Below are 22,558 nucleotides of genomic sequence, written 5' to 3'. Positions count from 1 at the left end.
CATTACCAGGTCTCAGCTCCCCTTCCCAGCAGCTGGATCAATGTTCATCTGTGAAGGTGGAGCAGCAAGTTGCGTTGGTTCTGCTCCCAGTCATGGGCATTACACGCTAACACCTCTGGGCATCCCCTAGCATTTGTTACCATGCAGCATTCTGATCCTCTGGATCTTTCGCTGCTTCCAGGATCTTTCCTCTAGCTGGTATCTTGACCTTCTTTCTGGGCACTTCCTCCTTCCAAGACTTTTTTCAGGAACCCTTCATTTTGGCACCAACTCTTCCTTCAAGAATACCAAGCCCACAATTTTCCCAGTCTAAATATTTTAGTGCTGAAACACAACATCAGCCTCTTACTTGGTGGTTCTGCCCCTTATCTCTTTATTAAAATTCACAAACAGCCCATACTGGTTGCAGTTAGAAAGTAGCAGGATTCTGGGCTTCTGTTTGAGAGTTCAAAAGCACTTCTGGGAAGTACTATCTCAAGAAATCATGCAAAATTCTCTTTACATAGAAGCTACATTTCTGCACAGAGTATAGCTCTCCAAATAGAAGATACAGATTAATCAAACAGGAATTCTTTATTTTGACACCTCAAGGCAGTAAAATACAAGTATACAAAAAGAATATATGAAAGTGGCAGTGATAATGCAACTTGATGCAATCCTACAGAAATCTAATCCATCGGAGTGGACTACTTCATTAATATACCTATCTGTAAAATATTGCACCATTTGAAAGAGGGAGCACTCAGGAAGAAAGTGGTTTTTATACTCCACGGAGGTACAACGGCCCCTAAACCAGTATCTTAACTTCAGAGTAAGGCACCAATTGGCAAGTATGATTCTTGTTCTGTTTATCACATTGTGTGTAAGGTAAGCGCAAGATGCTGCACCTTTGTCAGCTGGAGGACACGTAGCCTTCATTTGCCTCAGCAGAACAACAAAAAAGTACATGCCTAATTTTCCAGTCTCCCTCCACATCCCTTTGTGCTTCCTATTCATGACTCTATCCTTAAAAAATATTTTAAAAGCCACACTTAACATAAAAAGAGTAAGGCAGAAACAATGCCAACCTGCTGCTACAAAATGGAGATCAAGACTCAGGTGAACACAGACTGTAGATCATATGCAACCCAGTATATCAGGATTTAGGCTCTACCACAAAAAGAGCACAATGCCCACCTCCCACATGGCATCAAATGGGAGTGACTGCAACTGGACACAAGCAAGAGACAAATTACTGTATGAAGAGACTGAGTAGGAAATTTACAAAAGTGATGGATTATGCCTCATTTCTTATTGAGCATTTGAAATGACACTTTGCAAACAGCATTAGCTAAATAACAGCTTCAAATGATCATGGCTGAAGAAAGAAAACTCACACAACAGGGTAATAACGTGAAACTCTTCCCTTTCATGTAAAAGGGAAACAAACTGCAGTGACAAATAGTCCAAGCAACACGCTTAGACTGTGAAGAGCTGCCTTGAATATTTTTGTTACTTACTTAAACAAAAAGACAAAAGATCCTTTTGTACAAAACTGTAGGGTTTCAGGGATCCAGTTGTACAGTGCAATTCATAGTCTCCTGAGAAGCTGCTGGATTGAATGTTGTGCCTGTTGTGACACACAGGTACAATGGCAAACAAATTCCTCAAAAGTAATATTCCATGCAGTTGTTCACTTTTGGGACTAAGGGGAGCTAATCTAGCATTTCTAGATTCAAAACTATTTCTGGGGCAGTTTATGGAGGCTTATTTGTCTGTATGAGAAACCCTAGATCTCTACTCGTTGATAACTTGGGATGTCTTGTATTTCTCCTGATTACTTGGCTACAGAAGGAATGTGCAAAACCAGACTTTTAAGTTATCAAGATGATAGGAAAGTGTCAAGTACTGAAAACAATAACCTTCTATTTTAGAGAGGGGAAGAAGTCTCCTTCACAAGGGAGCCCTTTTCTGATGTCCACAGGAGCTGACTGTCCTGCATGAACAACCAGGCAGAAAGTATTTAAAAATTTTAAAATACAAGCATAAGATAAGTAGCATTTTAGGAATAATTTTCCTTTCAGAAAGTTTTAACTTTTAAAAAGTTGTATGGTCTGTTTCCCTTTTCACATTCACTTTTCTTACGAATGTCCTTAATGTCTCCTTCCAAAGGACGTTCCCACTTCTTCCCAGTTCCAGTGCTGATCCTCTTTCCATCAATTTCTATACATACGGATTAAGTCAGGATATTAGAATTTTAAACCCAACTGAATCAGATCAGAAAGAGAGTTGCCAGATTAGAGAAGGACATCAAGAATCGGACTGGCCAGATATAAACAATCACTCCCTGCTTGTGCATCTCATGTCGCAGCCTAGAAGAATGAAAACGTAGACATCCATACTCCAAGTTCAGCTTTGGCAGTATCCCTTGCACATTAGCTGGCAGGGTTATTTTCCTGGCAGATAACCAGGGAACAGGTAAAGGTCCCGACAGAGCGTGCTGCAATATTCTGACATTTCTTTGCAGCGGTGAAATTCTGTGCCTGGGGCATAACCTTCTCGTTGCTTGATGTGCCTATTCACCTAGATGTGAGAACAAAATACCAGAAGGATTAAGACAAGTAAGAAAAATGTCATTGTTTTCTGTACTCGTAGATTATTCTGTTTAACTTACTAAGTAGTCCCTTATGCATTGTCTTTCTAAATTATAAGAAGGATAACGGACTAGGGTGCAGTTCCACAGCAGCTTAAGTTCCTCATACTGCTGTCTTCACTCTCTTCACCTACTTTCTTACTCTTTACTGTGAGTGAGTGCAACTGATTGTGCAGCTATGTGGTGAGCCAGTTCAATGAATAAATCTACTTGAAAGAAAAGCTATTTCTATAGAAGAAAAGTAATTCTTGGCAGATTAATTCTTAAATTCACCATGTGACTGCACAAGAAATGGACGGAGTCAAAGAAACAGCATTTTTACTTGGGTTAAACTGCTGTGGAACTGCATATAAATAAACAGCGGAAAAAGTAATAATTTTGCTACAAAGAAGGCAAGAACAATTGCTTTAATAGTAGATTAATCCTACCAATTTGAAGCACCGGAGGGCTCCTCAGATACAAGGTAAGTGTGGGAGAGGAAAGACACTCCTGCTCACCTTCACCAACATGTCAGCCACATGAGTGTCTCGAGAGTCCTCTGCAAACACAGAGGTGAGAGCCTCAACATACCAGGATCCACGCTTGGTGTTTCGCATGGCTGCAGTGCCTAAGAAGAAACTGTGTATGATGAAGTTTCTGGGGAACGCAGACACATAAAACCTCCTTCTGCCTTAAGAATTAGGGTCTCTCTCTAGTACCTTTCAGACAAGCATATCCACAGATCATATCAGAGCACGTAGGCAGACGCAGCTTGAGATTTTCTTCCTTGTTTGCATCGCTTTCCTCACAGCCTGGGGAATCTGACCATTCTTTCCCATCTCGCTGATCCACTCCCCGGTCTGTCTCATCTGAGGGGGCAAATAAACAAGGAGGGAGTGGGACAGAAGGGAAAAAAAAAAAAAAGGAAAAAAGAAAAAGAAGAAATTATCCGTATTTACTGGAAGTAGTTTTCTTGTACTTCCTTTGTTTGGGGCTCTGGTCGGCAATGCCACAACTGCTGCCAAGCAGAAAGCTTTTACGTGAACTTTAAGTGCTTTCAGCTGTTCTTACAATTAATCTGAAAGTTCTTCCGCACAAACTAATGTAATGTAGATACCATCAGCTGCTGAACCTAATGTGACTATTAGTCCACATACTGATTACTTTTTTTCCTCTCTCCTTTCCTATGCAGATCATGGGATAACTGGAAAGCAAAGTTTCTGGTAGTTCTACACCATGCATGGAAGGATTTGATGCCTAGACCTAGAAGTTTCTATTTTCCACTTTCACCTACCTTAGAAATGTCCAAAAACGTCTAGTCTAGTTTGCAATGCTAATTACCTACTTATTAGAGAACTCAAGCAGAAGCTATGATTTTACTTGCTAAGGTCTACCTTCAAGACATCAAGGAAACATGGACCAAATATCTCACCTAGTTCTAAATCCTGATTATAATCAAGGATTTCAATATATAATTTATGCTTCAATCAAAAGCATAAATTGTGCAATAGTTAAATGTAAAATAATTTCACCCCAAACTGGAGAGAGAACTCCAGGACATGGAGATTAGTTTAATACCTGGAGAACATTTAATATCCTTTCCAGAATTCATTAGTATGTATTATGACAAGTGTAGATATTCTCAATTGCTTGTTTACATGATGCAGTTTCCATTGTAACCTAGACTAACTGCTTAGTAGTAGCAGTAGTAGTAACATTAATAGTCCAACTATTTTGTATGAAAAATAAAACTACATTTTACAGGATTTTTTATATAATTTTGCCCTTTTGATCTTTTGTTGTAAGATGACTATCTACTATTCTACTTCCTAACAACATGGGTCAGATTCTAGTGTTAGGAGGCATAAGCATCCACTTCCTGTTACGATGGCTCTAGGTTTTTGTTGCCAGATCGTGCCTAAGAAATACATTTAGATTCCTAACCCTTTTACGGGCACTGACATTGGTGGCATCCTGTAATTATGCATAGGAAACGGTCAGTTGGTAAGTCAGCAATGTTCTTGTTTTCCTCTAAAATGAAAGCAGCAGTGGGAGGGGCCAAACACGCCACATTGGGATTGTGAGACATGCAGATAACTAAGGCTCCACAGCTCAAAATTTCATGATTGCTTCCATCAAGTTCCTTCATCTCTTTAAGGTAGCAATGCAAATTTTTCCATTTTGAACTACGCTTTTTTTAATGTATTTTATCACACGTCTCCAAATGCTTTTAGTTCTTCCTAAAAATTCTATATACTGTTCACAGTGTATGTCATTTGAAATAAGACTCAATTTTACAACCAAGCTGTATTATTCACACTGTCATCATCCTGTAATATATATTCAAAACCTTTTTGATTAAAGCTTCAGAACCAGATGTCTTCCTCATGCATTTGTCTTCAAATACCATTCCAGTCAACTTACCAACATAATTAAAAAGCGTAAAGCACTGGGTTAGATATTCCTCTGCATACTCAACCTCTAGTACATATCAATGATAATTGCCACCCAGATTGAACCAGCCTGTTTAAATTTACTGAAGGTCCCAGATAGCTGTTTTCCCAATTGATCTAAATAAAGGCTAACTCCTTATTTGTCATTATTTACCACAGTTCTCACTTTTCTGGATCAACTACTATATTAAACGCAGATGTTAAGCAGCTTCAGTCTCATTTTATGTCATAGTGAAATGTGACTATTTGTCTTTTCCCATTCCTTTCTGTTGCTGCTGGGTTTGATCCATGACTGTAGGTGGACTATTCAATTCTTCAGGAGACTTCTGACAAAGGCCCTTCGGAAATTAAGTAAGCTGTACCAAGTCTTCTTCATCTACAGTTTTTAATGTGTCATTAATAGAAGATAGGTAAGGCCTATTACACAAACTTAGGGGAAAAAGAATAAACTATGCATTTTGCATTTTGTTTCAACTGGTTCCAGCTAACTTGCATGGCATAGAGTACTAATCTAAAGTTGCCCACACTATTTATCTGAATTCTGCTACTGAAAAAAAACTCTATTGGCTAGTCTAACCTTTGAAAGCTAACATGAAAAGATACACATATCTGTTGACAGCTCAATTACTTTGTAACTAGCTTTCCCCTACAACTATTAATTAAGGTTTAAGACAGGTTTAAAACAGGCATTCCCGCTGCATTTTTTCTAATTGAAGAAAGATTTTTCCCTTTCAGTTGCTCAAGTCTCAATCCTTTGCCTACTGCAGTATCCCAGTTCTACAGCATTTTTCATAGAGAGCTTACCACTCCAACTGAAACCTTTTTAGGTATAGGAAGGCTAAGTCTGATTTGCTGACGTTGACAGACCCATTATTGTAAGATTACAGTCAAATAAACCTGATCAACTAATTAGGTCAGCTGCAAATTCTGGCTCACTACACCTATTTCCACAATGTTACGAGTCTGCATATTCAGAAGTATCTAAAAGTTCAATAGCATAAGGAAAGCAATCACATTCAATTCATACTGTAAATGTGCATGTTATAATATTTCCAAATGCTTAGCTGAATTGATTATTTTTGATTGTAAAAATACTTCATGTAGACTTTAGGTTTTTCTCTGCACTGGGATTAAATGCGAGTAAATAACAGGCAAAAGAAACATCCACCCGGCAAGAGGACAAACTATAAAGCAGCTCTGCTAAAAGTGAAAAAGAAGGGAGACAATTCCAAGGAACAAGGGAAAAGAAGGAAAAAAAGCACACACACTAGAAAAAACTTCTCTCTCACAAGGTAAAAACCAAAGCTTTCTAAGACAGAACTCCTCTTCAGAGTATCTGCAGTTTCAGAGTGAGCTCAAAAAGTCCAAACACTTTAAGGAAAAATTCAGTCATTAGCAAATCTGAAAAGTAGTTAGTTACAGACATGTGTTTAGTTACAAAAGGAGGGAAAACAAACCGCAGAATTAAAGAAAATGCGAACAGAAAGAGTGGAAAAAGAGTAAGTCTATGAGAATCAAGAAACAGCATGCACAATAGTAGGTAAGAATTCTACAATAGTATGTGGAAAAGGGTCTAAAGCAAGGTCATTTGGAGGTTGAAAACAGGATAGGATAAAGGAAAAGAAAAAACCCACACCTTTGGAGCCAGCTTTGATAGCTCAATAGATGACAACACAAGAGACACAACATATCCAGGATCAAGAGACAGACAGGACCTCAGACAAGACTCCAGTGCTAGTGTACCACTCCATGCTGTGCTGCAATTTGATGTACCATATGCCCCACTCCCCCTACTGCAGGCATAGCAAGAGAAAGCCTCAATATATTAGTTGGTATATAGTAGAGCTTTGTATCACTAAAGTGCTCTGGGGTCTGCAAGTCAATGCACACACCTCATGCAGAGCAAAAGACACTTACAGAGCAACAGATGCAGTGGCAGCAGCAGGGCAGAGGGAGGTGAATATGGGTCCCACTTACACCTGAGAGAAGCAAAGAGGAAAGTTGACAGCAAGTTGAATGTGAGGGTGTGTACGTGTGTAAAATGAGCCTTAATGGCATGCCAAATACATGGCTTTTAGTATTTAGGCACTCACCTCCCCGGCAGGCCTGAATAAAGAACATTTTGGGCTTATTCTGGAGATTTGGACAGTTTGCATTATCAAAAAGCCGGAAGGCCTCCTGCAACTGAAAGAAGAAAGATGATAAATATTCCTCACCGTGGCCTCTTGTGAGCCAAACCCAGTCTCATTTTGCTTCCATGTATTTGTTATTACCTCTTGATATTTTCTCCTTTATCTCCAAACTCACCATGTGACAACTTTTCCATCCTCCCCCCAAGCTCTACTAGTCTGAGTTCATGCACTCTATGTAGTACTTGTACAAGAAGAGAGAATGGAATAACTTCCCTTCTACGCCACTCTTTATCTTACAGACCTCTCACAGACAGCCTCTTGTACTCTTCCTCCTACAAGCCCTTATTTTTTCCCTTTTTAAAAGGGAATCCTCAGTCTCCCATCATTTCAGTTTTGGTTTGTTTTTTTCTTTTTTTTAAAAAAAATCCCAATAACATTTTTTCCTCTTTCCACTGTTACTTTCCAAGAGATAACCTGCAACAACATAGCAGGAGCCAGCAATATACCTGCAGTAGTTTGCCATCACTGCCATAAACCCCACCTTCCACACCGTGGGAAAGTAAAGCTACAATGCAGGAATCCACATCCCGATGACCTGGCATCTTAGAGAATCTCTCCAATGCATTCTGCATCTCCTGGAAGAGAGAGGAAACAAAAATGTTTAATGCTTTCCAGACTTGCGCAGGGAAAGTGGGGCAATACACAGGGGAAAACACAAGCAGTCATAGAATCATAGACTGGTTTGTGTTGGAAGGGACCTTAAAGCTCATCCAGTCCAAACCCCTGCCATGGGCAGGGACACCTTCCACTAGAGCAGGTTGCTCCAAGCCCCGTCCAACCTGGCCTTGAACACTGCCAAGGCATGGGGCAGCCACAGCTTCTCTGGGCACCCTGTGCCAGTGCCTCAGCACCCTCACAGGGAAGAACTTCTGCCCGAGATCTCATCTCAGTCTCCCCTCTGGCAGGTTAAAGCCATTCCCCTTGTCCTATCTCTACTTGCTCTCACAAGAAGTCCCTCTCCAGCTTTCCTGCAGCCCTGCTAGGTACTAGAAGCTGCTCTAAGGTGTCCCCAGAGCCTTCTCTTCTCCAGACTGAACAACCCCAGCTCTTTCAGCCTGTCTTCATAGGACAGATGCTCCAGCCCTCTGATCATCTTTGTGGCCCTCCTCTGGACCCGCTCCCACAGATCCATGTCCTGTCCTCCTGTTAGGAAATAAACCCTATGTACATCAAATTTACAGGGCGAAAGATGTGTTCCACAAAAAAACCAGCAAAATGTTCTTGTGTGTAATATTCAGTCCTAAGTATAACACTGTGAAGTTGGAATCACTTAGGCCAACAGGGAGATGCAACAAGTATCCAAGTTGGTACATATGCATTCAACTAAGAGAAACCAACTTACATTTTTATACAGGTTTTACACTGACACTTGAGCCTGGCTGGGATATTGGAGCAACTTAGCAGATACATATTCTGGTACTTCAGGCATTCAAACACTAGTGATCAGAACACAAGAACTTAAAGTGGAAAGCTTTAGGAACTCTGACAACATTGCAGGTGCAATATAATATTGCAAAAGATGCCTTCTTGAATAAAACACACTTTAACAGGTTCTGTAACACTTGGTTTCATAGGGATTTAAAAGGACTAAGAAGGAATGAGGTTGAAGAAGGCAGCAACTGCATTCCCAGGCAAAGAGAGTGGCTTGATTCAGTCAGTCATGGAATATTACCAATTTTCCTAATTGAAGCACAGCCACTTCTCTAGCAAAACAAAGACTGAAAAAGTGGAACTTAACTGCATAGATACTGGAAGACTGGTAAACAGGATGGCAATTGACTCCATCAGTGAAAGGACATGCAAACACCACTTAGACTTTCAAAGACTAGGTGAAATATTTGCAAAGTTTAACCTTTAGGACAGCAGAACACTGGAGAAGTCTATCTAGAGTAAACTGGAGACTTTATTCATTTGTGGGTTTAACAGACATGCCAGGTGCAGTCTAGAAATTTTTGCCCCTTGCATCAGAGTCAGACTAGAGTAGTACATCCTTTCTGATCCTACTTTCCATCCTAAGTCCTCTGCCTTCCATGCTTCTTCATACTTGTCAGTACGTAAGCAGACATCATCCCATTTAGCCTTATTTTCTATTCATAAGTGACCATTCACATCTTCCTGTTCGAGCTTTATTATATCAAAGGGAACTTCTTAAGAAGTCTATGTAATAGTTACAAAATCTTATCCATACTGGTTGTGAAGTATTGGGATCCACCCGCTTCACCTGTGCAGTCTGATCATGGAAGACAGTCACTTGATACCCAAGATGCTTGAAAAGCATCTCCAGGGAAGTACAGTCCACATCTCCCCCTGCACGATACTCCAAGTCCTTCTCACTGCTGAAATGGACATTGCTGAGAATAAGTGCTAAGCCTCGGGGCTCTGATATCAGCTTATATGCCTGCAAAGAAGATATAAGATTTGTAAATTCTGACTACATAAGGAAATAATAGTGTTAGATAGAACAGCAATCCCCACATATCAACTTGATATGATATGCAGGATTTCTGGATTGAGAAGGCACAAAACCAGCAGAGGTCAAATTTCTGAGGTTTCTGTTTAGTGGGTTGGGGGGTTTTTTGTGTATGTGGGGTTTTTTTGGTGCTTTTTTGTTTGGGTTTTTTGTTGTTGTGGTTTTGGTGTTTTGTTTTGGTTTTTATAAAACAAATGTTTGTATTGCAAAGGGTCCCAAAGACAACTGTATTTGCAAGTCTCCACAACTGCTGATCCCACAACACTCCTATGAAGATGCTATACTAGCTTGCCTTATTTCTCATTTTAAAAGAAACACAGCATTTCAAACTGTGAACTGGGCCTTGCTAACTGTTTTCCCTTTTCCCACCCTCATTCCAGCACAGGCCTGTATATTTCTGCCATCCCACTCCAAGGCCTTAGGACAACACTATGTAAAATTTAATGAACATTTCCTAATTGCTGCTCAGAGCAGACACAGATGTAAAATAGCATGTGAGTGCAATTCTAACAGCAAGGAACTGTCAATCGCTGATCCTGAAAGTTATATAGCAGGTTAAAAGGGAAAGAACTAACTCAAGAGGGGTCTGTTCAAATTAAGTTCCCTCTCTGCTCCCTCCCACTCTAACAACAAGAAGTCTGTTACTAACACTCGTGTGAATTGAAAGTGAAATTTAATACCAAAGCAGCATATCAAATAAGGTGCATCCAGGCACAGATGTAAAAGGAGCCAAGTCAACAGTAAAAAAACTGAAAACAATCTGCTTTGCTGTAGATAGAGCCTGTGAGAGAAGTGTTAAGTGTTAGCACATTGTGTAACCTAGCAAAGTGTCTGCCCCGTTACACAAAATGATTTTTTTTTTCCCTTAATTCACCCCACCACAATTTATGCTTAATGAACAGAATAAACAGAATAAATAAAAATTAATTAGGCCACCTACATAACTTCTAACACTGCAGATTAGAAGTTCAGGTTGTTCTAGCCAGCACCTAATCCTGATCTGGTTCTTGAGACTAAGGAGAAACTCTTCGTGGTACAGCTGGCAATTAAACTAGCCAAGACTGTGACTACTAGTTAAAACACAGTTGTAGTATCTTATAGTCGTTTGCAGGGTGTGTCATCACACAGATGAGGCTGCAAATATATATGAGGCAATAAGACTGACGGCTTACACAGAGCAACAGAATAGAAGGCATTTCACAAAGCTCTTCAAGAACAAAAAACCAGAGACAGAGATGTGTAGAGTTACAGAACTTCTTGACACTTATAAATTAGAACTACATCAAGTCAAACAGAACCGGTAACACCTTTTGGTGACACAAATAGCACGACACTGATCTGCATCCCAATGAAGCAGGCATTTTGATGCAGTTTTAAAAAGCACATGTTCAGTTGATATGTCCAAACACCTCACATCTTTCATGTCTCAGGATTTGCTTTCTCAACTACTTACCAAATGCCTATGATCATGATAAAATTTGGGAGTGCAGGACTTCACTTGAGGAATCGGGGGACCATCTCTATTATCCAAGGAATGTTCCATTGGTTCTGTGCAAAACAAACATATCAATAACAATAAAAAAATCCAGCTACAAAGCCTCTGTGTTAAGGCAGTAACTTGCAAATTCTCATCTATGTGGTCTTAGACATATTCCTGTATTATAATATTCACACCTCTAAAAATTTTGTTTGAACAGAGACTACAGACACACAATGAAACAGCAGGGAAAAACATCCCAAAAGTACTGGAATGGTATACTTATTTTTTTATAGTTTTAATTGGCAACTCTTTTTTGTTTTGTATGCGGGTGAGCCTTATCTAAGGCCTAGTAAATTTGGTTCTAGAGTATGAAAACATATTTCTCATCTAAAATCAGAGCTGTGAGCTTTGTCACTTTGCACAGTATGTTATTTCTTCCACAGACAAACCATTGCTAGAAATACTCAACTAGAACAGTGCTCTTCCTTTCAAAAAAGGCCTCCCTCACCGGATACAATTACTTCTTTTTTGCTGAACACATGTATAAGTGATCAAACTAGGTGTTTCTAGCTGCCATAAAGTGCAATGCCTTTTTTTGTTTATCTGCCTCTGAACAACCCTTTCCTCTGGATAACAGCAGATAGTGGGAATGATAATCAACTATTTGCCACTTGCAGACAAAACACTCACTCCCCTGTCCTGAAGAAACAGATAACATTTGTGATCTCCTCTGAAATCCTTTTAAAGCCTTTTACATAGCTTTCCTAGTTGGAGGAAGATATGCTCTAAAAAACCAAAACAATCCAACCCTAAAACTTTTGCACCTAAATAAAATAAAAAATAATAAAATAAAATACAATTTTTGTTTTAAAAAAAAGGCCTTCAAAATCTGGAGACTTGTTCTTTAACACCAGAGAGAGCTCCTAGTAACAAGCATACAGTTAAAGCTGTGGCTAGGGAACATGAGTACTCCAGGCGTTAAAAGGGGCAGCATAAAAACTAGCAAGGAGATTCATTCCAACAACTAGCTCCCTGATGTTAAGTCACAGATTCTTGCTAAAGAAAACTTGATCTGCTACACTTGAAGAAGCTACAGAAATCAATATTGGGTCCATGTAACATAAGCAAGGCCTTGTACTTAAACTTATTTGCCAAGAAGTAAGTCTAAGTTAAGGAGTACTGCCCAAAATTGGTATCTTACTTATTACAAATCTTAAACAAAAAAGAAAATCTTCCAAAATCTAATATTACTGACATGTACCATTTGAGCAACAAAATTTCCTGTAAGAATCAGTGAAGCTGACTTCTAGTCAGCTTGGGCTCTTTTTTCCAATACGTCATTTCATTTTCTAGCCTAATTCTGCCTCCTGCATCTGATCATAATATAGCTAGTTCACTGCCAAGTTTGTATTCCTGGGATGAGCAAAGTGGTGGGAAGCTTATTTCTAGAACTGAATTAAGAGATTATTCAGCAACCAACCAGATAGCAAGTCAAGGCAACTCACCTATCCAGCGTGGTCTTTTTGAATTACATGACTCACTGACAGGGAATGGAAGATTTGATCCGTAACAGTGTTCAAGCTACAAGACATTCAATAAATCCATGAAAAGAGTTGCATAAAACAGCTATTTTTTTCTCTGCAATACAAGACTGTAGGTATCATGGAACACAGACACATGCATTTACATACACATATACATGACTTAAAAAATATGATGGTTCACACCAAATAAAACATCATAAGAAGACAGCAACAGCATTTTGTGTCAATTCAAAATTTCTTCCCTTCTTTGCTCATCTCTACTTCTACCCAAATCCCCAGTTTGAAAACCTTAACACTGTCATTATATCCTCCTCATTTTTGCCAAAAATGTATTTGTCCAGTGATATCTATCTTTCTGTTTGCTTTCAAGATTTCATTTTCATGGCAAAAAACCGGGAGAAGTTTCACCATCGCCTGCCCTTGTTCTCGTGGGTGACTTCAACCTACTAGCTGTCTGCTGGAAGTACAACACAGCAGAGAAGAAACAGTCCAGGAGGTTCTTGGAGGCTGTGGAAGATAACTTCCTGATCCAGCTAGTAAGTGACCCAACTAGGAGAGATGCCTGGCTAGGTTTGCTGTTGGCAAACAGAGAAGAACAGTGGGTGATATGATGGTTGAGGCTGTCTTGGGCAAAGTGATCATGAAATGATTGGATTTTCAATGCTTGGAGAACTCGCGAAGAAGGTCAGCAAAACCTCCACCTTAGACTTCTGGAGGGCTGACTTTGGCCTGTTCAGGACACTGGTTGGCACAATTCCCTGGGAAACATTACTGAAGGACAAAGGGGTCCAGGAAGGCTGGATGCTCTTCAAGAATGAAATCATTAAGGTGCAGGAGTAGGTGGTCCCTTTGTCCCGAAAATCAACCCAGCAGGAAGAGACCAGCCTCGCTGAACAGGGAGATATTGCTGGAACTCAGGAAAAACAAGAGAATCTATCACCTGTGGAAGAAGGGACTTCCCCATGAGCAGTACAAGGATGTTGTTAGGTTATGGAGAGAGGAAGTTAGAAACGCAAAGGCACAGATGGAACTAAATCTGGCCACTGCCGTCAAAGATAATAAAAAGTACTTTTTCAAATATATTAGCAATAAAAGGAGGGCCAAGGAGAACCACCATCCTCTGCTGGATACTAGGGAAAACCTAGTGACTGAGGATGAGGAAAAGGCTGAGGTACTTAATGCTGCCTTTGCCTCAGTCTTTAATAGTCACACCAGCCATGAATGGCAGAATGGGGAGCTGACTGAAGTCCCCATAATTCACCAAGAAATGGTTAGAGACCTCCTGCTCCACTCAGACGTATACAAGTCTATGGGGCCAAAGGGGTTCCACCCAAGAGTGCTGAAGGAGATGGCAGAGGAGCTCACTAAACCACTCTCCATCATCTACCAGCAGTCCTGGTCTAGTGGGCAGGTCCCAAGGGATTGGAGGTTGGCCAAAGTAATGTCTCTACAAAAATAGCAGGAAGGAAGACCCTGGGAACTACAGGCCTGTCAGCCTGAGCTCAGTGCTGGAGAAGGTCATGGAGCAAACCATCCCAAGTGAGATCACAAAGCATGTGGAGGAAAACAGAGGGATCAGACCCAGTCTGCACGGGTTCATGAAGGGCAGGTCCTGCTTGACCAACCTGATCTCCTTCTATGATAAGGTGACCTGCTTGGTGGATGAAGGAAAGGCTGTGGTCATTGTCTATTTGTATTTAAGTAAAGCATTTGATGCTATCTCCCACAGTGTTCTCCTGGAGAAATTGGCTGCTCATGGCCTGGACAGGTGGATTCTTTGCTGAGTTGGAAACTGGGTAGATGGCCAAGCCCAAAGAGTGGTGACAAATGGCATCACATCTAGGTGGTGACTGGTCATAGTGGTGTCCCTCAGGGCTTGGTGTTAGGGCCAGTGTTGTTCAATGTCTTCATTGATGATCTGGATGAGGGGAACGAGTGCACCCTCAGTAAATTTGCAGGTAACACCAAGTCAGGTGGGAGTGTTGATCTGCTGAAGGACAGGAAGGCTCTGCAGAGGGAACTGGACAGGCTGGATTGATGGGCTGTGGCCCACGGTATGAGGTTCAACAGGCAAAGTGCTGAGTCCTGCATTTGGGCCACAACAACCTCATGGTACGCTCCAGGCTTGGAGAAGAGTGGCTGGAAAGCTGCTCATGGAAAAGGACCTGGGGGTGCTGAGTGATGGAGCTGAACTTGAGCAGCTTGTGCCCAGGCAGCCAAGAAGCCAACAGCATCCTGGCCTGGATCAGAAATAGTGTGGCTGGCAGGACCAGGGCAGTGGATCGTCCCCTGTACTGGGCACTGGTGAGGCTGCACCTCACATCCTGTGTTCAGTTCTGGGCCCCTCACTGCAAGAGAGGCATTGAGGTGCTGGAGCGGGGCCAGAGAAGGGCAACGGAGCTGGTGCAGGGCCTGGAGCACAAGTGTGATGAGGAACGGCTGAGGGACCTGGGGGGGTTTAGTCTGGAGAAGAGAAGGCTCAGGGGGGACCTTATCGCTCTCTACAACTGCCTGAGAGGAGGTTGCAATGAGGTGGGGTTGGTCTCTGCCCCCAAGGAACAAGTGACAGGACAAGAGGAAACAGACTCAAGCTGTGCCAGGGGAGGATCACACTGGAGATTAGGAACAATTTCTTCACAGAGAGGGTGCTCAGGCATTGGAACAGGTTGCCCAGGGCAGTGGCGGAGTCACCATCCCTGAAAGTGTTCACAAACTGTGTAGATGAGGCGCTCATGACATGGGTTAGTGGTGGCCTTAGCAGCGCTGGGGTAATGGTTGGACTTGATCTTAAAGGTCTTTTCCAACCTAGATGATTCTATGACTTTTTATGAAGCAAAGTACAACTGAAAACAAGAAAATAGGGTAGTCTAATAAATCCTACATTTTAATATGGTAACATTTCTGTTCAAAAATATCTGGTCTTCCTTCCTTTGTATAAAATATGTTTACTGCAAGTTTCCATCCTCATCAATGCACTAAGAATATTGAATCATTGCTAAATTCTTCCTTTAGCTCAATGCTAACAACCATAGATAGTGAAAAGATGAAAATAAATAACAAAAGCAAGAAAGAAAAGTCCCTCTCTCCTCAACAGACAAGACTAACTTCTAGCAGCTTTTTACTCAGAGAATCATCAAACACTAAATTCAAAGATGTCAGAGAAAATATTTTCTTTGCAGCTTCTGGCTTCTTGATGACACATTCATTAAGAACATGTTGGATGTAAGAATATCCAGGAACCTTGCGCAGTTCAACAAAGAGAAGTGCAAACTCCTGCATGGGGACGAGCAATCCCATGCACTGACATTTGCTGGGGGCTACGTAGCTGGGTGGCAGCTTGGCAGAAAATGTCCTGTGGGACCTGTTGGACATCAAGTTGAACATGACCCAGCAACGTGCATGCCCTTGTCACAAAGGCAGTTAATGGGCTGCATTTAGAGGAATGTTGCCAGCAGATCAGATCATGGGAGGTGATTCTTCCCCTCTACTAGTTCTGACAAGCTTGTACCTGGGGTCCTGTATCTGGTTCTGGGCTCCTCTGTACAAGCGAGATATGGAGATACTTGAAAAAGGCCAACAACAGGCCATAAAGATGATGATGGGACTGAAGCATCTCTCCTTTGAGGAAAGGCTGAGGGAGCTGGGACTCTTCAGCCTGGAGAAGAGAAGGTTCAAGGTGATCTTATCAATGTGTATGAATACCTGTAAGGAGGGTGTAAAGAAGACAGAGCCAGATGCTTTTCAGTGGTGCCCAGGGACAGGACAGGAGACAGTGGGCACAAGCTGGAACACAGGAGGTTTCCTCTGAACATCAGGGAACACTTTTTTTACTATGAGGGTGATGAACACTGGAGCAGGTTGCCCAGAGAGGCTGTGGAGTCTCCAACCTTGGAGATACTCAAAAGCCACCTGGACATGGCCCTGGGCAATGGGCTCAAGGTGATGCTGCCTGAGCAGGGGACTTGGACCAGGTGACCTCCAGAGGTCTCTTCCAACCTCTACCACCTTGTGATACTGTGTGACATTCTCTTCTTCCCAAATTCCTTCCCCTCTGCTTTCACTATGTGTACTACAAGTTTCAGTTTGCAACAAAACCCCACCCTGACCTTTGTAAACAACCTTTTTTTTCCCCATTTGAAAAATATCACTTTGCTCCCAAAACCAATCTGAAATGCAGTCCACCAATCTCATTTTTTAAGAACTGTTGTACCCTTGCAATCCCTTGGCTCAGGTTGGATGTTGTCTTCAAGATCACTGCCTCCAGATGCTGCTGTTTGGTTTCTCGTAGAGCTTCACAGAATGCTGAAAATGCATTAGGGCCTCTCTTGGGCAGCAAATTGAGGAACTCCACATTTTGGCTGAAACTCCCAGACTTGGCCTAGATCCAGAGAAAAAAAATCCACACTCTACTATATCAATTTATGACTAGTAGAATTTATTTTTGAATCAACTATATCCCTTAACTTCAGTGTTCTCCTGTCCTTTCCCTTATTAATCAAACTTCTTTCTATAAATCAGTCTCGATTTGCTACAGTAAACAAACCACTTTCAGCCTCCTCCTAAATGGCCTCTTCCCCTTGACAATGCAACTACCTTTTCATATTCTAATGGGAACCTCAACTTTCAGAGCACTGTTGACTAGAGGTGCATACAGTAATAACTCACCTGTGCCTTTGCAGAAGTATGAAAATACTTGGCCCTTTCTCATGGTAACACTTCTTCATTAGTCCACAGAAGATAACCAGCTCCATATATTGTATCTTGCTGTAAGCCCACTGAATTTTATTTTACCTAATAAAGTAAATTAACAGCTGATATTCTAAAGTACCTATTCATTACTTCTTCCTTTCTAGTAGGCCTGCAGCTCTTTATAACAAACTTAGGAACATTAATCATCTTAATTTTTATGTCTTCACAGTCTATGACTCTAGGCCATAAATCATAATTAAGCACACAAGCTGACCTCAAGAATTGGATCTTAAGTTTTACTGAAAAGTTAAGAAATTTCCATCATGTTTATATTCTGCACTTTGTATGTACAGTAGTCAGCTTCTGTCAGACTTCTTCCTGACTCATAGGATCACAGAAATATGGAATGGTTTGGGTTGGAAGGGACCTTAAATCTCACCCAGTTCCAACCCCCTCCCATGGGCAGGGACACCTTCCACTAGACCAGGTTGCTCCAAGCCTTGGCTTTGAACACTGGCCTTGAACACTGCAAGGGATGGGGCATGTTTACTTAACTATCAAAATAAAGAAATACAGCACTTTTTGTATTTAAAGAAGCATTAAGGTATCTCCTCATGAAACTTTCACATCCACTTCAGGTTATACTAAATACTCAGCAAACATTCAGAAGTAGAACTTTTTTCTTTATTCTTTCTTAAAAGTGTATATAAGTGGGAAAAAAAAATTCAAATTGTTTAGTATCTTTCTGAATGACCTAATTTAAACTCATGCCTCTAAGTTCCTACCCTCTCTCCCCATTTTGGACATCAAAGGAAGCTGCTCCTATATTTTAGTTCTTCCCCAGCATACACCTACAAACTCTTTACTTTTCATATTCCTTGTGAGCTCTTCATCCAACAAAACCACCTTTGTCTTCAGTGGCTCTTTCTGCAATATCCTCCCCTCTCACCTTTTTCTTACTTGTGGTAAAATTTCAGTACTGGTTTAGCAGCTTACACTTGAAGAAATTTCATCCTTCCTTCACCTTCCTGAGCTCCTTGGTTTATTTCACTTTCCTTAGATTACAAAAGTTTATTTAAGTGAAGTGTCCTATTTCCAGAACCATGTTGTTTATTCTTCTGCTTAGTTTAAATCAAACCAACAGGACCAGTATAATTGTGGTGGTTTTAAGACAAGATGATTTAAAACATAACTATTTATCCAGATGTCATTCATTTCCTAACATTTTGGGGAAGCACAGCTACAATATCCAGGAAAATCTACACTCTATCAGCCATTGTGGCACTTGTCTCCTTGTATTTCCACTAAGGTACCTGATGATTAGCATCACAATGCATTTTCAAGAATAGGCTACCTAAAGGCACTCCCAAGACTTTTGTTCACATTTCAGCCAAAGAGTGGAGGACTACTACAAATTCACAGACCTACTACAGAAAAATGAAAGGCAACACAAAGTGGTTTTGACTCAAGTGATCTTTTTTTAAATGCACATTACTTTTATTTATCTATAGCACTGTTATTAGCACGTTCCCTTCATTTCTAACCTTATTTCACAGTACTACTGTTTCAGCTGTCAGTGCTTTCCTTCTTCCCCACTGTATTTATTTTTTCACTGCAATTTCCAGATTCATACCCTGCAACAGTAGTTTGAGTCACTTCGTTCTCTTGCTCAAGCTGCTATTGCTATTTATATACATTTAAACTCTTAGTTATGTGTGTAGGTTGTATTAGGCACAATTTTTCCATTCAGCTATTGCTATTTACCTGACTTATCCATGGTAACACCTTATTGATAATCCATTACTAAGTATTGTTGCATCTCCTTTTATGCAATTACACCTGAAGGGGAAGATTCCTCTAGTCTTCTTCCCATGTCTCAGAAGCATTTTGCCAAAAAGACATTTCTCTGGCATTATCCCACCTTTGAGAGGGCTTTTTTTTTTTTCCTTTTTCTCCTTTTCTTTTCCTCCCCTCTGTCCCCCTTCAGCAACTAACTGGGCCAGCAACTCAACATCCCTACTAACCACCCACACTTGAGCAGTGTCATTGTTTAACCAGCCCTGCACCAGCAGATGCTCAGTCACTCCCTCCCCAGAAGGATGGTGGGGACAATCAAAAGGTTAAAAGTGAAAAACTCCTGGGTTGAGATAAAGGCAATTTAACAGCAAAAGCTGTGCACACAAGCAAAGCAAACCAAGGAATTCATTCACTGCTTCCCATGGGCAGGCAGGTGTTCAGCCATTTCCAGGACAGCAGGGCTCCAGCAAGCAGAACATGCAGGACAGTTACTTTGGACGAAAATGCCAGAACTCCAAATGTTTCTCCCTTCCTTCTTCTTCCCCCAGCTTTTATGTCTGAGCATGATGTCATATGGTTTGGAATATCCCTTGGGTCAGCTGGGATCAGCTGTCCTGGCTGTGTCCCCTCCCAACTTGCTGAGCACCCCCAGCCTGCTCACTGGTGGGGTGAGGAGCAGAAAAGGCCGTGGTTCTGTTTAAGCACTGCTTAGCAGTAACTAAAACATCCCTGTGTTATCGAAACTGTTTTCAGCACAAACATACAAAACATAGCCCCTTACTAGCTATAGTAGCTACTATGAAGAAATTAACTCTATCCCAGCCAAAACCAGTACAAACACTTCTTGATTCATTCTCTTTCACTGTCTTACTTTTGCCCTCTTTCACTAGGGATTTGAGCTATTTCAGGTACGACTGCCTGCATCTCCCAACAACTTAGCACAGGTACCCTTAACAGGTCCCACGAGTAATTTCACATTATGTGACACATGTGAGTCAAAATTCACCAGAAGGTTATTTCTTCATTGCTTTCAAAAAACTTATCAGTCTAAGGTTCACACCATCTGCAGCAGCGCCCAGCAAATAGCTCAAAATTCTGTTTTTCAGCATGTGGTTTTATGACAGGACCATCAATCCCACTAAGGGACTAAAAAGTGCCTCAATTGCTTACTTGAGTCCTGAGATGCACTTGACATGCACCTTCAGTCACTTCCTTTCCAGTCTGCTTTCTCTTTTAAGAATTTTACCTTCATCCTGCACACACTTCGGTGCATTACCATGCCTCTGAGAGCAATCCCAAAATATTTCCAGTGACTTCTCTTCATAGTACCAACCACTCGGGATAAGTAACAAAAGCCTACGAACTGCATTTGCTATTTGAGAGTGAAGGTGTTGGATCACGTAAGGTTCTTCATGCGATTTAGAAAAACACAGATGAAGTACAAATTCTTTAAGTGGCAGGCACCACAACAAGCTGGTTTACAATATATTAATTTACTTACTTTAACAGTATTCTTTTGGAAATAGGTGTTATTTCTACTTCTACATATGGAGGCACAAAATGACAACAAAGGACTGGAAGATAACTACCTAACCCACAAAGCACAGTCTGCTGCAACTCCATACCAGCATGCAAGCCAACGATTTAGTATGTCCCAGTCAAAATCGGTATTGCAAATAGTGGCTTACAGTTCTCCTGCGTGTTGCAAGCAAAACCCACACTGCTTTGCACGTTCCACACATGTAATCACATTAAAACATGCAGGGTTAACCATACTGCCACTGCCAGGAACGACACTGAGCTTAACTAGAATTCAGGGTTAAGGCTCGGGTGTAGTGAAGTACAACCTGCATACCTGTATCATTTCCACCATCTCCGTGGTGAAGATGTCTTTCTCTATCATATGCTCCATCAACTCCTTTAAAAGCAGCTGTTTTGCCAGCATCACCCGGTTCTTCTTTAGCGCTTCCTGGTGACACCGCTGCATGCCGCACGCTTCCCTGGCAGGACAGGCGAGACCTAAGCGCAACTCAACTGTCCGAGCCACCCTCAACCCCTCCCAGCTTCCCGCTCAAGAGGAAGCGGACCGACCCCGCGAGCAGCCGCCGCCTGACAACGGGCGGAAGCGGCCTGCACCGCATCGGCGGCGGGCGCAGCCGGCGCCACCCGCTGCTCCCGATCCCGCGGGGGCCGAGGCAGGCGCCGGGCTGTGCGTGCCCCGCCGGGCGCAGCGCACCCACCGCCCCGCCGCTCACCGCTCCGCGGCGGCCGCAGCGACCCGCACCGCGCTGCCTCCGCTCAGTCACGTGGCCGCGGCGAGGGCGCCGCGCCACAGCCCCTCCTCTAGCGAGACCGCCACAGGACGAGCGTCAGCCGCGGTGTGCGCCTGCGCGGGCGCGCCCTGCCCCGGCGGGGTTCGCGGCTCTTCGTGCCTGGGCTAGGCGGGGAGCCTGTGGGAGTCTGTGGTGCCTAAAGGGGCTACAGGAAACATGGAGAGGGGCTTTGGACAAGGGCTTGTAGGGACAGGACAAGGGGAATGGCTTTAACCTGCCAGAGGGGAGACTGAGATGAGCTCTTAGGCAGAAGGTTTTTCCCTGTGAGGGTGCTGAGGCGCTGGCACAGGGTGCCCAGAGAAGCTGTGGCTGCCCCATCCCTTGGCAGTGTTCAGGGCCAGGTTGGACACAGGGGCTTGGAGCAACCTGCTCTAGTGGAAGGTGTCCCTGCCCGTGGCAGGGGGTTGGAACTGGAAGAACTTCAAGGTCCCTTCCAACCCAAAACAGTCTGGGATTCTGTGACTTGGACAGATTCATGGCAGAGGGGATTAGTCTTGCACATCAGAGTAATGGGAAGGATTTTGTGTGGGGGTAGAATAACAGGTACGCAGCTTTCCTTGCAAACATACCAGTTCTGTGATTGGTTTTTTTTGTTGGGTTTTTCTTTTTTTAGATTTTTTGTTATGTCTCTTGTTGACACACATTTCAGGTGAAACCAGCTGCAATTGATAAAGGGCTCAAGTAATGTTCAGTAGTTTACATGGGAGAAGGGAGCACAGGGGGTCTGCAGAGTACACTTTTAAAGGGAAAAGCAAATGAAAATCCTTTTAGCAGAAGCAAATTTACAGCTCTTGTCATGTAAAGCTTCAGAGAGTTGTTCCTTGGTGCACAGCAGTTTCACATGCCAAAATTTAACACCATTCCAAAGGCTTGACTAACTTGGAGATACTGAAGAGAGAAATCCCAGTGATCAAAACTGGTGACATTTTTGGGTCTCTCTCTCTTGACCAGTTTTTGTCTGTGCTGGCCATCTGAATTTCTTCCTGGCT

General features: G+C 42.2%; 1 protein-coding gene across 9 annotated transcripts; it reads right to left on the bottom strand.

Moving 5' to 3' along the window:
• Nucleotides 1-353: 353 nt before the first annotated feature.
• CASP2 (caspase 2) lies at nucleotides 354-21,573 on the bottom strand. Of its 9 annotated transcripts, XR_003989410.1 has the most exons (12): nucleotides 21,492-21,573; nucleotides 21,092-21,236; nucleotides 16,961-17,128; nucleotides 12,712-12,787; nucleotides 11,180-11,274; nucleotides 9,478-9,654; nucleotides 7,703-7,831; nucleotides 7,158-7,248; nucleotides 6,982-7,043; nucleotides 3,331-3,480; nucleotides 3,130-3,239; nucleotides 354-2,562 (listed from the first exon to the last, which is right to left on the bottom strand). XR_003989410.1 is itself a non-coding variant. In XM_030471837.1 (11 exons), exons 2-11 carry the CDS (start codon nucleotides 21,221-21,223, stop codon nucleotides 2,428-2,430), a joined length of 1,263 nt encoding a protein of 420 aa, XP_030327697.1. In that variant the 5' UTR covers nucleotides 21,224-21,236; nucleotides 21,492-21,573; the 3' UTR covers nucleotides 354-2,427. The 9 variants fall into 9 exon arrangements, 8 of the variants coding, with proteins under 8 accessions (XP_030327697.1, XP_030327704.1, XP_030327701.1 ...); XM_030471837.1 differs by lacking the exon at nucleotides 6,982-7,043; XM_030471843.1 differs by lacking the exon at nucleotides 3,130-3,239 and having other exon boundaries at nucleotides 2,496-2,562.
• Between the last annotated feature and the right edge of the window lie 985 nt (nucleotides 21,574-22,558).

This window comes from Strigops habroptila, chromosome 2, assembly GCF_004027225.2.
Source record: "Strigops habroptila isolate Jane chromosome 2, bStrHab1.2.pri, whole genome shotgun sequence".
Lineage (NCBI taxonomy): Eukaryota > Metazoa > Chordata > Aves > Psittaciformes > Psittacidae > Strigops > Strigops habroptila.
The sequence above is the reverse complement of the archived record's forward strand: the minus strand, read 5'-3'. Positions and strand labels throughout refer to the sequence as shown.

What these genes read in the sequence shown, in the direction of transcription:
- CASP2 (XM_030471837.1), bottom strand. Translation starts at nt 21,223, where the DNA reads ATGCAGCGGTGTCACCAGGAAGCGCTAAAGAAGAACCGGGTGATGCTG. An exon ending in TGAGCCAAGGGATTGCAAGG is followed by an intron (nt 12,788 to 16,960) that starts GTACAACAGTTC and finishes AATGTCTTGTAG; the next exon opens with CTTGAACACTGTTACGGATC. An exon ending in TGGCTGACATGTTGGTGAAG is followed by an intron (nt 2,563 to 3,129) that starts GTGAGCAGGAGT and finishes TCTCACATCTAG; the next exon opens with GTGAATAGGCACATCAAGCA.